At 37.2% G+C, this 15,643-nt stretch overlaps 1 protein-coding gene across 3 annotated transcripts in view; it reads left to right on the top strand.

The window, feature by feature from the left end:
* Window positions 1–15,643, top strand: part of ythdc2 (YTH domain containing 2) — a 40,715-nt gene that overhangs the window by 4,032 nt on the left and 21,040 nt on the right. For 2 of the 3 annotated variants that reach the window (XM_088281990.1, XM_088281988.1), the window contains exons 5-19: window positions 860–1,056; window positions 1,260–1,462; window positions 2,801–2,967; window positions 4,268–4,370; window positions 4,510–4,672; window positions 5,719–5,826; window positions 5,898–6,043; window positions 8,037–8,175; window positions 8,337–8,463; window positions 8,581–8,646; window positions 10,803–10,978; window positions 11,504–11,600; window positions 14,480–14,567; window positions 14,746–14,826; window positions 14,903–14,985. In XM_088281990.1, the coding sequence (XP_088138116.1) occupies window positions 860–1,056; window positions 1,260–1,462; window positions 2,801–2,967; window positions 4,268–4,370; window positions 4,510–4,672; window positions 5,719–5,826; window positions 5,898–6,043; window positions 8,037–8,175; window positions 8,337–8,463; window positions 8,581–8,646; window positions 10,803–10,978; window positions 11,504–11,600; window positions 14,480–14,567; window positions 14,746–14,826; window positions 14,903–14,985 (1,944 nt within the window). The remainder of the gene's footprint in view (window positions 1–859; window positions 1,057–1,259; window positions 1,463–2,800; window positions 2,968–4,267; window positions 4,371–4,509; window positions 4,673–5,718; window positions 5,827–5,897; window positions 6,044–8,036; window positions 8,176–8,336; window positions 8,464–8,580; window positions 8,647–10,802; window positions 10,979–11,503; window positions 11,601–14,479; window positions 14,568–14,745; window positions 14,827–14,902; window positions 14,986–15,643) is intronic. The other variant, XM_088281989.1, reaches the window with a different exon arrangement.

Genomic DNA, 15,643 nt, shown 5'->3' with positions numbered 1-15,643 from the left:
TGTTGTATTGCACTGGAGAGGGGAGCCCTCTAATCTCGTTGCACACTTGAGTACAATGACAATAAAGGGATTTCTAATTCTAATTCTAATCTTGCGTTATCCTAATCAATAAATGTCTTAACAGATGATTTGATTTTGAAAAAATGCACCCAAAGTACGTGCATGAGTAGCATTTGGAAAGCACTTTGGTACAGCTCCAGCTGTTGTGAAATGCGCTATATAAATAAGTTGGATTGTATTGTATAGGATTTTGTGACTACGTCTCTTTGGCTAAATTGGCTTCACCCTGACTTATAAAACTTGTATCTCATTTGAAATGTGTTACTTCAACATATTTCTGTGGCACTGAACTACCACAAGATTGCACCTAATGCCTGTCCAAAATATAAATAGGTGTACTTTTCAGGTGAATGCACAGACTAATGGAAAAGTTGTTCTGATTTTCCGCCTGCCCCATCAGCATTTGATACAACAGGCAGCTCACATGATTTGTTCGGCACGCTTACCTTTCGATTAGACAGGACTTTAGTGCCATTTTGTGGCATCGTTGATCATGTAAGAAGCAGTACAGAAATGGAAAAAAGGGGAGTTACAATGATAAGATTACATTTGGTTAATTAACGGAAAGTGCCCCAAAAATCTGCGAATTGATAAATTTGCGAGTAGCGAAGAATTCATCCGATATTTTATGTATTTATTCATTTATTTATTTTTTTTTTAATCGATATATGACATATTTATTATATGTTTTTAAATAAGTCGTTTCGGCTATGAGTCTTTACTTATACTGTGTGTCTTAACCATTATAGAATACACAAATGAAGATAAACAAATGGTAATGATGCATTTTGTGTCTCAGGAAAAGCTCAAATCGCTTCCTCACCATCAGGAAGAAGAATTTGCTAGACAGTCGTAGGTCCACCATGCCCCTGACACTGTCCCAAACCTCTTTACATGGGATCCGCAGCCTTCTTCAGAAGTTTCCTATCACCAATAAAGAGCGTGAAGACCTTCAAGCCAGCAGCAAAAGCAAGCTGTCTGTTGCTACACAACCTGGTGCGTTGGTTTTTAAAGTAAAAATGTCCATTCTGCTGGCTAGTAGTATATAAATGTAGTCCTTGATCAGGCAAAGTCATTACATGCATAATCCTTAATCCATTTTTGAACTGTGAAACTTGTGACGTGTGTACATGGGTGAAAGTAAACCACTAATGAAAGGCACTCAGGTAATTGTATAATATTCTCCTATTTTCCGTCAGACCACAGCTTTGACATGAACAGGCCAAGGGGGCGCCTGGACAGTGGCGTTTCCGTAGTACCCCCTAGAAGGAGGACATCAGAGTTGGACAGTTTCCGACGTGAGCTGCCTGTCTATGAGCATGAGGAAGAGATAGTCGGACTGATAAGAAAGAACAGGGTCATCCTGATCGTAGGAGAGACGGGTTCTGGAAAAACGACCCAGGTAAGAGAATGATTGCAAAATCAGTATCAAAGTTTTTTCTGAAGTTTACAGATACCGCATCTGTGGAATATTTGCGCTTTCAGCACCCTTTAACTATTAAACTGTTTTACACTAGTAATAGACCTCGCTTTTTTTCGGGGCTGATACCAATTATTAGTAGTCAAGGAGGCAGATATTTACTTGTAGAAAAAATCAGATAATGGCAGAGCGAGTGTTACCAATAATAACCGGCTTGTGAGGCTGGTGAGTGCGATCAAAATCTGGAAGCAATGGGAAGGTATTTGTCTAAAAACATCTTGAAACAGTTTTGAGAAGAACTTGCTGGGCTGTGTTCATTCACGTTGTTCCTCCTGTTTTTCCCCTCCGAATCCGTGACCTTCACCATTAATTTGTCCTCCACTTTAGCCAAGAATTGGTGTAGCGATTCGGCGTTATCTATCTAAGGATTCAAACACTTGTCATGACTATTGACCTTCTTTTGGAGCTCAACGAACATCCCATTCACTTTGTCAAAACTCAGAGAGCAGGGAAGTGCTAAATTAGCTTTGCAAATGTTAGTGGCGACAGCCTCCAACTTCTGTTTTTCTGCTCACTTTGGAAAGTTTAGCTGGCATCTATGGCTGCCACAAACAATTATTTTGCTAATGGACTAATCACCAACAGTAGTCGCGGTTAGTCGGCTGGTCGGATCGTCGCTGTCCTGTGAAAAACACGTATGTATGATCAGGTAATTTCTTTTAATTTTTACATTAATGGTATGTCTATAACTTAGTAACCCTATTCACTTAAAAATACCAAAATCAGAAATTGTGTTTTTGTCAGGACAGCGATGATAAATAAACTGCAGCACTTGCAAGCACCTGCTCTTATATATTATTAGCTTACAACTTGAATTCCTTAAAGGGACCCTTGATTGATGTTAACATTGAGACTTAAATAGTAGGTTTGCAAGTAAAAATTACATCAGTACTATAATGCCCTGTCTAAAAGATTCTGTAGTGATTTAAGTTTTCTTTTGTGATGAGATTTACGACAAATTGGCACACCCCCTTTGTCAGTTCTGTTGTCTAAAATGATGACCGATCGCCACCAAAATGCAAATGAACACTACAACTCTTGTCCACTTTAACCTGCGAAAGTATAAAAGTGTTTTGCACAATAGTTTGGTTTTGTTGACATCAAACGTGAGGTCATGTGATTTTAGATTGATTGTTTAAACATTTGTTCGTGGTTGTTTTTGGCATGTTTTTACCATCCAGTACTTGCGGCGTGTGCTTGCGTTCATCCATACATATGTGTACAAAATTAATATAATATTTGTGATATATGTTTGATCAGATTCCACAGTTTCTACTGGACGACTGCAGCAAGAAAGGAGAGCGCTGCAGAATTTTCTGTACTCAGCCCAGACGCCTGGCTGCCATCACTGTCGCTGAGAGAGTGGCAGCTGAAAGGGGAGAGACAATAGGCAGGACTGTCGGCTATCACGTTCGACTAGAGAGCAGGTAAAGCCCCTTTTGATCAATACTTCCTACTTCAAGTAATTATATTCTTTATGGAACACATGTATAAAACCTTCTTAAAGGTCTAGAACATTTTGTTATATAAAGAAAGAAGCCAGGATAAATCATTTCAGGGATTTCGGATGGGCGGAGAAGAGTCTTGGCCAAATGTTTTTTCTTCATTATGCTGGGAAAGTAAAACAAACAAAAAAATTATAATATACAGATAGGTCATATCACCAGGGCCCACTGCGGGACTCTGTGTTGTGTTGGGAACACCGCAATTCTAACTGGATCCTTCTCATTGGTCGACTAAACGCTGACAGGAACGCCCATTGGGAGTTCTTGTGTCCTAACAGAAACCGGACCAGCCGGACCCTTCTCTTTTGGGCTCCGGATGACGTCAATGACGGATACATGCGACTTGGCCATTCAGGCTGCGGTTGCATTCGAAAAAAAATCCCATATGTATCCAATCAAGGACGACATATGAAAGTGGCCCAAGTCGGATTTGAAAAAAAATCAGAATTAAGCCGTTCAGACTGTCATGAAAATAAATAAATAAATAAATAAATTGGCTACAGGTCGCATACTGGCAAAAATATCCGATCCGTGACGCATTTGCTTGCAGCGTAAACCTAAAATGCCGTACGATGCACGGTCGTCGTTAAATCGTAACGTCATAGGTCGAGCACTTCGTAATTCGAGGGCTTCCTGTAAAGTCTGTCAAATGAAAAAATGTTCAAATGCTTGAGCCACTAATAAAGAAAAAAATTTAGCATCAATGTCATTGCTGTGTATAAAATCTGTATTTTCACAAAAACCTTATCTGTTTCTTTCCCCTTTTTCTTTTTCCTCTCATTTTTCAAAATACCGGTAGGTGATTTGGGTGAAACGAACCCATGTTTTACAACTGATTACTAAATAATGGAATATGGTAGAAACAAACTTATGGGGGGAATTAAAGAAGCAAGTTTAATCTTTCATTTGGTAGTTTCTGTTTACAGTCATGAAACACAATAGTGTGTGAGCCTCGAAAGATAGGTTCTCTTTTTTCACAATGGCTGGCTTTTGTAAGAGTTAAGAAGCTCAGATAGGGGCCGCCATTTTTTTTCAGAGTAAGTCACAGTCCTCTTAATATATCCCAAACTTTTCCACAGACTGGGCAGTTCATTTTATATGATCGTCATACTTTTGATAAAGTGTGAAATGATTTTAAGAAATTCCACCTCACCTAAAATTCTAATTTCTTCCTGTAATCTTTGTGAGATCGTCTAAATAACTCTCGCCTTTGAATCCGTAGGGTTTCTCCAAAGACTCTGCTGACTTTCTGTACCACTGGAGTTTTACTCAGGACGCTCATGGCTGGAGATGTCAGTCTGACATCTGTCACACATGTCATTGTGGTGAGTATTAAATGTACAAATCTATACTCTGAAAATATATTTGAGGTATCACTATTTGTAATTGTGTGTTCTTGTTCATACGCTTGGTAGTTTCCTAAATAAATCTGCCATGCTAACCTGGCTTACTGTGTTTTCTAAGGATGAGGTGCATGAACGTGATGGTCTCACTGACTTTTTGCTCACGAAGATGCTTGATGTACTTGAGGAAATACCTGCAATAAAACTGGTTCTCTCCAGTGCTTCTCTGGATGTTGACTTGTTCCTCAAGTACTTTGGCTCTTGGTCCTGTCCTGTTATTTATCGTAAGCCATTTTAAACTGTGATTTTAAAAGCAGCTTTTTTTAACCAGTCTAATGATTGTTTTGTTTTGGCTCATGGTTGTTTTGCCTCCATAATATGAGATGAAATCATTTTCACTGCTGACATCTGCCATATCTGTATTGTCCAAAAGTGAATAGATGCTATTCAATAGAGGCTCGATTCCAAGATTAGAATGCAGTAGTCCATCCTCAAGGCACCCAGCACATGGAAGATACATGATGTTTGTGGGCAGTCTTTCCACATTAAAACCTCAATGACACTTTGGGCCTGATTTACTAAAGATTTGCAAAACAGATGCATACTTCGGTGCATATACAAACAGATGTGGAAAGTGGTCTACTCACTAGGTGTACATTACACAGGATTGTGTGGCCTCGATTTTCAATTTTAATAAATCATGCTGTTAGTCTTTAAACGAAACCTATGTATTGTGTGAACACATCATCACACATAGCAGAAATTTGTTACACTAACTACTCTCACACGTTGTACCGTATTTTCCGGACTATAAGCCGCTACTTTTTTCCTAGATTTTGAACCATGCGGCTAATACGGTGCAGCTTTTCTGTGGATTTTTCTTTCATCGATAAGGGCGCTCTATAGTTCAGAAAATACTCTAAATAAATCTCCATTTTTTTCCCCGTGTTGTCTGTTCTGTTTTAATTAGCAAATCTGTTGCCGTGTTAAAAGGCACTGTTTTAAGAATCTGCTTATGTACCTTTATCTGCATTTACAGTACAAAATCGTTTTGTACATGCAGTAAACAACAAATTTTTTTCTTATAGCCTGAGGCGGATTCACCTATCCCCCCCCCCCCAAAAAAAAAGTTGCTGTGGCTTATATACAGGTGCACCTTATAGTCCAGAAAATGCGGTCTATATGAATCAGGGGTTGAGTACCGTTGCACACAATCAAATTGACTAATGAATTTGTGGTGAGATGTATTTTTTTTATTTATTTTTTTTTAGTTAACTTAGATTTTAAAGTTTAACAGAGTTGTTAGTAAATTGTCTTTTTTTTTTCATAGTCAAAGGAAGGCAGTTTCCAGTGAAACAACATTTTCTGGAAGACATTTTGAGGTTCACAGGTTTTAACAGTAATGAAGTGGGCAAAAACAAGGAAGAATCACAGAGAAGTATGAATATTTCCTGATTGTTTTATGCCACGGCATTATCTTGTTCACCTCAATGTGAATCTTGCTATCAGAAGGGGAGAGACCGAACCTTGTGACGAAGAGGGACAGTGTTGAGGATAAAACAAGTGATGAAAATGGACAGAACGCACATCTGGCATCCTCTGAAGTACACAGGAGCAGAAATGTTCTGGAGACAGGGGGTACCAGCAAGACATTGGTAATGCTATATGTGAACACGTAACGAACACATGTAAACTTCAAACAGGAATTGTTTATTCATTTTTTTTTATTTTTTTTTTTCAAAACAAACCATTCTAAAAAATTAAATGTAAATACTGTTTTGAATTTAAAAGTCAAATACAACTTCATTTTTAGGCAGTGATTCAGTCACGTACCGCTAGAGCAGTTGTGAGTGGGCAAACTACGGCCTAGGGGCTTCATGTGGCCCGTTAAACGTTTTGATCCGGCCCGGCGAACTTGAAAAAAATGAATAAACCTTGTTAATGTTTTATTTTCTAAATACATAATATATTTTGTTGAAATGCTTTTGTTCACTTTCATTTAAAATTAAATTTATTTTTTTTCTCAGATGAGGTGAGGTTACCAAAGCACTCCATCCATCTGCTCCAGGTCCAGCCCCTCTGTCAAATTTTAGAACCCATTGTGGCCCACTAATAAAAAGTTTGCCCACCCCTGCTCTAGAGCAATGCAAAAGAAGAAAACATTTCATCCCTCGCAACTCTTTGCTGCGACTATAAATAGTGTAATTTGTCTATAAAATTGTCGAAGTACAGCGCTGCAAACAAATTGTATCCTTGTTGACTTAAATGAAAAGGAAAAAAAGGAACTATAAGTCAACTTACAACAAAGAATCACTTTAAAAGCACGTTGGTCACATGTGCCCCCTATTGCCGATTTACTTTTCATAGGACCAGCCGGAAAACACAGATAAACTATCTCACCACAAATGATTATGCATATTATGCAAATAATGTTTTTCTCAGATTTTTTTAAAGTAATCAGTGCATGCAACTGGCTCTGATAACCTGCAAATACATTCACGTTGATAATCTGCGGAATCTAACAAGTTCAATGAATGCCAGACTTGCAAAGCTGCTATCAAATAAGAGGTTATATGTTAACTTGACCTGTTTTTGACAACTACAGTGAACCCTCGGTTATCGCGGTTAATGGGGACCGAGACCACCCGCGAAAACTGAAAATCCGCGAAGTAGCGGCGCACCTTCAAAAATGCTTAAAAAAAAAAGTGCGAAGTAGCGGCACACCTTCAAAAATGCTTAAAAAATAAATAAATAAAAATAATATATATATATTTATATATATATGTATTTATATATATGCATATATATATATATATATATTTATATATATATATATATATATACATATACTTATATATATATATATATATATATATATATACATATATATATATATATATACGGGTAGAGAGAGAGAGAGAGTGAAATTCATGTTATAACAAAAAAAAACAATTATTATTAAAACCTATTATTTTTATATTCCCCAGCCATTATTTTTGTATTTATTCAATTACTTCTTTTTGTATTTATTTAATTACTTCGACTTTTACCTGCTGGTACGCCGTCCGGTGTGCCCTGTGAAATGAAAGGTGGCATTCTTCATTTATTTATTTATTCATTTATTCATTCATAACTGACAGCCTCGCGCTCCGCTCATGCCCGGGCGGAAGTTGTTCCTCTTCGGCTTAACTGCCACGCACGCCGGCCGGTCTCCTGCGGAGCTCTCGCACGGTCCCGAACGGAGCGAAATGTTGCCCCGCTAGTGCCCGGGCGGAAGTTGTTCCTCTTCGGCTTAACTGCCACGCACGCTGGCCGGAGCTCTGGTACGGTCCGAACCGCGCGAAACGTCGCCCCAAATCGTACCCGGGGGAACGTGCTCTTCTACGTCCACTCTCCTCTTCGCCCACGCTCTGCTTCGGCGCACGCCGGCCGTCTAACCGCTCCAGCGCCCCGTCGTGCCACTCGGCGAAACTACAATGCCCCCGAATATTTTTTAGACCCGCGAAGCACTGAACCCGTGAAAGGTGAACCGCGAAGTAGCGAGGGTTCACTGTACTGTTTTCTTTGCAGAAAACGTGCGTCACCTAAATCTATGCATCTTTGTACTTCAACTTGAAAATGTACTTTTTTGTTCTTCTTGTATCATAGGATGTCGAAGGCTTAGCCCAGTTGGAGCCAGGGCTTCTGAAAGAGATGGATACCTGCATAGCTAATGTTTTTATGAATGAAGAGCAGGAATATACTGTTCATCAGCTCTTCGACCTCATTCTCAACGAAAATGTTAATGGTATGACTGTGTGGTTCTGAATGAACGTGTAATACAAAACATTTTGGTTGTCAGTGAGTCTATACCTGTGTATGGAATGTGTTGGGCAGTGACAGTTATTTTACATATTTTGATGTGGAATGTGGCTAATTGTTTCCTTATGTTTGTATTGATTTTCCTAGTTGATTACATGCACAGCGAGACGGGGGCCACACCTTTGATGGTGACAGCGAGTCGAGGGTTGCTCTCTCAGATGGAGCGGTTGCTTAGCATGGGGGCGGACATAAACCTGAAGGCGGTCAATGGATGGTATGATATGTTACTTTATTTATTGACGATATTGAACTGTCGTAAGCGAAATGTAATTTGTTTTCACTTTACCTTATCTTAACATTGTACAATGTAAGTGCTTTCTTTTCATGAAAGGACTGCCTTGGACTTTGCAACAAACTTACAGCAGGCAGATGCTGTTGAACTTCTTCAGTCCTTAATGTGAGTATGATTTTGTCTTAATGCACATCTTCATACAGTTGGAGTTTATGCACATAGTTGTTAGTTCTATCATACTGTCACAATTTTGGGTTGGCAATTCAGTTTGTGAACTGCAATTTCTAGACAGTATTGTTACGCAATACATAATGTAAATCTTTTTATAATAAAATTATTCATTTTTTGGGGGGTTGTGGTCAAAGTTGGATGCCCTTTTAATGCTATGACAAAGTTACAATGAACGTTTTTAGTTCAGGGCCTTAGGAAAGTTATGTCAAGGACTTAATATTAGATTACTTCTTACTATCATTTTGCAATGAAATTTACAGTGGATATAAAAAGACTACAAAATCCTGTTCAAATGGCACGTTTTAGTGGTATAAAAATTAATACCAACATTGGGCTGCCACAAACGATTATTTTGGTCGTCGACTAATCACCAACAGTAGTCGTGATTAGTCGACTAATCGCATCATATGTAAATCGCGGTATGTCGCACCAGCAAGCCGCTGCTTTGATATAACCATAATTAGTTTACAGCTTGAGTCTTTCTGTATGTGCAAATTGATGACATGACACAACATTCACCTTTGATTAAACTTTGCATCTTGTACCAGCATTTCTGTGATGTTCATAAATGGTGGTGCAGCTTACATCGAAGGCAATATTGTGGCCTTGAAAGTTTTGGATGCAATTGGTTGGTGTATTTTTTAAAATTAAACCAGCACTATACACTATGCAGAGTTGCGCTAATACTATGAAACAGTCTATACAGATACTTGTAAACAAATTTAACTCTTCTTGGGTGCCAAGCATTTTTTTATGTAGAAAGTAGTGAAACTAGGGGACTAAACGAGCAAAATGTACTGTTCTAAAGAAAACATTTAAACATTTTAATTGGTTTTTAATTTTGTTTTCATTTAACCTTTTTCCCAAACATTTTGTTTTTCTTCACTCATATGGGTAATTTAATAGTGGTCTACACAATGAATATAACATATTTATTCATTATTTTTGTTGGTACTATAACATAGTAAATTGCAACAAACGTAATTATGTGTTTTATTGTTATGTGATGCCAATGAGGCAAACAGGCATATTTTGTTACTTTGAGTTCTGGAATTTCCCAGTTGTTCATAAACGCATCACTCCTCGTGAGAGAGCATGAAATCTTTCTCCTTCGATGTCAAACACACACAGCATACACAAACTGTTTTGGTAGTTAAAAAAACGTAAATTCGCTGATTAATGCCTTCTTAAGCCATAGTAGATGCTACAATATGTTAGCGAAAGATAATATAGTGTCATTTTGTTTACGCCACACCTTTTGCTAGATTCCTTAAACTTATCCAGGCGCTGTGAAACATAGGGTACTCCTCATTGCCTTCCTGTTTGTGCCTCGTTTCCTTTCGACTGGCATGATGATTACCGAATTTTCCGGACTATAAGCCGCTCCCTTTTTCCTAGATTTTGAACCATGCGGCTAATTCAACAGTGCGGCTTTTCTGTAGATTTTTCTTCCACCGGTAGAGGTGCTCTATAGTTCAGAAAATACGTTAAATAAATCTAGATTTTTTTTCTCTTGGGTCTGTTCTGTTTTAATCAGCAAAGTTGTTGCCGTGTTAAAAGGCACTATTTTTAGAATCTGTTTATGTACCTTTATGTGTATTCACAGTACAAAATCGTTCTGTACATGCAGTAACTATTTTTTTTCAACATAAACTGCGGCTTATAGTCCAGTTTGTATATCTTTTTTTTTCTTCATTTTTTGCATAGGGAGCTTCTGCGTCTTATATGCAGGTGTGCATTATAGTCCGAAAAATACAGTAATGCAGAGAATGGGTGCAGATCTTTTTTTTTTTTTTTTAAGACCATCTTTAAAACAAATGCTTGTGAATGCTATGCATGAATGGGTTTAAAAACGTATATTGTAACCATGTTGACGTGGTCTCTTGCATTAGTGAATTTTGGCCGACTTTGGCGTGCGTGTTACTACTGTTTGCAAATGCTTACGACTGTTTTTTCAACACCCTTAAATGAATGTTTCCCCATTTGTTGCATACAGAAAATAGTATGGCGTTGATGAGTTTTTGTGTGAAACCCTTAATAATGAATACAGAAATAAAGATGTACTCTCACGGGTGTCTTTATTTGTGCAGTGCCACTAAAACGAAAGACCAGATTGAGTCGACTTTGGTTCAGTGTGCCAGTGCTGAGCAAATCTCCGAAGACCAGGACCTGCTCAAACTGTACCACCACAACTTTGATGATGAGTTCGTAGATGTAGATCTCATCATGGACCTTCTGCACAAGATCTGCTCAACCACATGTGATGGTGTGTCTCATCACAATCTACTGGCATTTAATGGGAAAATCAAATCAAATTGAAAGGCAATTTTAAGTTCTGCAGCATCACATATTCAAGGAACAAGTTGAATAGTATCCCCAAATTCATCATAATCGTTTTCCAAAGACCTATTACAATATAGTGTTTTCATATAGGGAGTAGATGAAAAATAAAACTGGACAAAATTTGGTACCCCAAAAAAAAAGTATACCGGTTATAACTGTACTTGAAAAAGGGCACTCACATTGGATGTTTGTAAAAATATTTTTTATTATTCAGCAATACTCCTTAGCTCGTCAGTAAAGGCACTCACAACTCATTCATTACAAGGAAATACTGGATGTAAATATTTGCATAAATAACAGATGTAGTTTCACAATTACAAAATCATACAGCGCATGAACTAATTGTGAAATTATGGCAGTTATGTGTGGAAAAATCTAGATTATGCACCATATTCACGAATCATTGTACGTTAGAATCTGCTTAAATGTGATCATCTCTTTGTCTCAGGTGCAGTGCTAATTTTTCTTCCTGGATATGATGACATTGTGTCGCTCAGGGACCGTATCCTCTACAATGATAAGAGATTTTCTGCCTTTTCCAAAAGGTAAACTGTGAAAGAATTTGGTTAGGAGCTTCAAAAAGAAGCAGATAATTTCTTACACTAATACAACTTTTAATAGCACACCAAACACTGTTTGTATAAGTTGAGTGGTATTTAGTGTAGCAATAGTAAATTTGATTGGATAGCAGAAATCCTTGTTTTTTTTTAAATGTATATTTATGAACATGAAAAAACAAAAATAATTTCAAAAAGAGTGAAAATGAATTATTTAAAAAATTAAAAAAAATAACAAAAAATAACCAAAGCGCTCCTAACAAAAGTCTAACTAGATCCCTCGAACTAAATCCCATCACCTCTTCATTTTTTCCTAATTTATACTCATAGTAAAAGTAATACTAAAGATGATTCTAATAATCATCGTAAGGAACCACTACATAGATAGAGATAATATAAAATAATAAACACTTAACTCTGGTGGCCGAGAAAGGTCACAACAATTGCAAAAGCCAAAACACAACAACATTGAACCACACGTTATTGCAAAATCCACAACGTAAATGCAAAAGCCAAAATACAACAACATTGAACCGTTGTGCTATTGCAAACGCTACAACACAACGGAATTTCCACATTAACGTAAGTGAGCAGAACTCCTGCAAGAGGGGAAAAGATGTACATTTTGAATACATAGTAATCAAAATAAACTAGTTGTTATATTGTTGGAGCTCGTGTCACTGTAGCAGTGTCTGAAATGATTTATGCTGTTTTTCAAATTATTTACTTTGATGTTCTTGTGGTTTTTCCATGTGTGCAATGGGCTCAATGTGTACGAGAGCACAGCTGTCAATTGCCACCCACGTACGTTGCTAATGTTGAGTTTATGTTCAGATAAAACAAGACTGAAACGTTCATTTAGTTATATCCTTTTTTGCTGTCACAACATGGCTACTGTGGTATGGAGCTGACGCCAAATCCGAGCAACCTGCTCCGTCATTACACACAAATCTCTCTCCCTTTCTTCTCCGTCCGCTTGTTTCCTTCTCACACATTCCACCCTTCCCATTTGTTACAGTATTCTTAATATTCTGTGGATAATAATATCTTGTAGATGGAAGACTTGGATTACAATTGTTAAGGTTTAACATTACTATTCCAGTTTTGCGTCTTTTCCCATCCAGCGAATGTTATCCTCATTTCCGTTGCCTCAGTACTTCCATTGTGTTGTAGCTTTTCCAATAGCGACGCGGTTCAATGTAGCTTTTACATTTCCATTGTGGATTTTGCAATCGCGTGTATTTCAATGTTGTTGTTTTTCGACTTTTGCAATTGTTGTGCTTTCTCAGCCACCGTACTTAACAGATATATACCATCATTATAAATCCACCTAGACAAGATCCAAAACTCATCTAAAGAGTCTACAATGAGAAAACACAAGTACCAAACAATAATAAGCATAATTATGTGCAGTCTATACTTTAAGTACAAATCAGCAATACTCTTAAACACTTGGTGCATCTTTCCCACTCCTGTTTCCTCTGTATCTCATCAAGTTTTATATTTCATTTTAAATTGATTTATGTTTGTAGTAGTAGTAGCATTTTTTTTCTTGCAAATGTTTTCAAAAATTCCTTCTAAAAAAATTACTGGTTATTATTTGGTAAAGTTCCATAATCATCTTGTCACTTGACTCAGCAAACGACCAATCATGGCTGAGCTTCAGTAAACAGTTGGGGCGTGATTAGTTGTTACCTGAGCCCTGAGCAACTGTAATGTCATTTTCAGTTGACAGAAGTGACAACATGGCCGCCCCCTGAGATGACTAAAAACGGGTGGAGACTAGTGAAGTTACATAAAACATATGATTGCAAAGAATTTTTGGGGTGGACTTTCCATCCAAAATATGTTTATTTATTGATAGAACCAATACACATAAATCTTAATATATTTCATGCTCAAACGTGTAAATACAAAATCCACTATTCAACACCAAAGTGTTTGAAGCAAGCAACAAAATAACCACATACCGTGATTTAAAAAAATAAATTCTATTGCAAATGCATAAAAATTATTTCCACTGCAACCTTTCAAATAGGGAACATAATTGCTAAACCACAAACCAACATTAAATGCAATTTTGTGCTCTTTTATATTTATGTATTTATGTTTGCATTTATTTTTTTGCAAAAATCAACTCATGCAAATATTTAATATCATACTGTTTTTCATCCAATATCGGCTGGGCGAAATGGCTGAAACGTGTATCACGATATAAATATTTAACGTGAGTCAATTTAGATAATTAATGAATTTTTATATTATTCGAAATAAGGACCCGTCAAAAAAGAAAAAAAAAACACTCTTGTTTGTGTACCTTTATCGAGATTGGCTGCTCTTCATATCCCAGAATGTATTGCGGCATCCAACGCTGAACTTTTTCCGTAATAACTATATTAATCATTGTTGTTTTCATTAATTGTGTTTATATTAATAGTTTGTATAATATGTGTCTTCAACGTTGGCTTAAATTTGTGTTGCACGTTGTAAACATGAAACTGGGACTTTTGTGCAATGCAGTAAAAACCTGGCTAGTGCAGTTTCACTATGGTGTATTATTTTTTTTCTTCTTGGTATTAATCTCCATCTCTAGAAATTTCTGAGTGCCAGGAGTGCTACTATGTGGAGTGCACCCTTCAGTTGTGAATAGTATTATTACTACTCATAGCTGAAGTGCTGAGCAAGCATATGAGAAAGGTTAAAAAAAAATCAGTTGAAGAGCCACTGTCCGGATATGTATAGATCAGTGCTTTGCTGCCCTTGACGGCTGCCATTAATACATTATGGCAGGATTATCCTCATAGAGCCATTCACGTCAGGTATAGCAACATTCTGAAGAGTGTCTATGTCATATATTTATCTCTCAGGTACCAGGTGTTTACACTTCATTCGGACATGCCAAGTATTGAACAAAAAAAAGCCATGAAGACATCTCCACTGAATGTTCGAAAGATTGTAAGTCTTTGTTTCTTTTTTTTATATTTACTTGCCAGAATACATGTTTTGTTTCTTTTGAATGATTTTAAGGGTTAAGACATATGTGATACGAACTGGAGGTCAAATGGCATTGAGCCAGCCAAAATTGATCCATTGTATCTTTTTTTTTCTTGCTGTCCCCCTCACTCCTCCTTAGATTCTTTCTACTAACATTGCTGAGACAAGCATCACCATCAATGATGTTGTTTTTGTGATCGATTCTGGATGGGTCAAAGAGGTATGAACATTTCCAAAGAACTATCGTCTATAGCAGACAAAAATATCTGCGAACAAAAATATCTCTTCTTTTGTAGAAATCTTTTGATACCATCAGTCGCATCTCAATGTTAAAGACGGTCTGGATTTCAAAAGCCAGTGCTCTTCAACGAAGAGGAAGGTAATGACAATAATGTGCATATTTTTAATTTCTTTTAGCAATTGTGCTTCCAGTGGTGGGCTAACACAACACTGCTGTTTAAATTAATATTGCCTATCCTAAAGTTAGTTTAATGCAGCAATTTTACGGAACATAAAAGGCACAACAGTACCTTCTTAGATGTAGAGTCGATCCGAAAAGCCAGTAATAAACTAAAGATCCATTGGATGTATATATTCTTGGGTGTAACCCTGACCCCTACTTAGATTCTTTCAACTAACATTGCTGAGACAAGCAGCACCATGAACTAGAGGTGTACGTACTACATTCTCACACACGGTCACAACCACCAAAATATCGAGTCTAAAGATAAAGATGTCCTTTATTCGTCCCACTATGGGGAAATTTACACCCCTTTTAAGTCATCACTAATCACACCCTTCCAACTGACTGAGAATCGCCGTAAATAACAGAATAAACAGGCAAACAAATTTAACTTAACAGCCTTAACAGGAGAATAGTGGACTATGGAATGACCTACTTGTCTATGAGTGCTAATATCGGCGATTTAGGATATTGACCGATAAAATCCAATAGTTTTGTTTGCTGATATTGGACCGATAGGCGATAAGGACACCACTACCACCAACGATGTGCTTAATGACATATATTAAGGCAG

The sequence above is a fragment of the Idiotropiscis lumnitzeri genome, chromosome 18 (assembly GCF_059441095.1).
Source record: "Idiotropiscis lumnitzeri isolate Australia: NSW breed Sydney's pygmy pipehorse chromosome 18, RoL_Ilum_1.0, whole genome shotgun sequence".
Classification (NCBI taxonomy): domain Eukaryota; kingdom Metazoa; phylum Chordata; class Actinopteri; order Syngnathiformes; family Syngnathidae; genus Idiotropiscis; species Idiotropiscis lumnitzeri.
The sequence above is the reverse complement of the archived record's forward strand: the minus strand, read 5'-3'. Positions and strand labels throughout refer to the sequence as shown.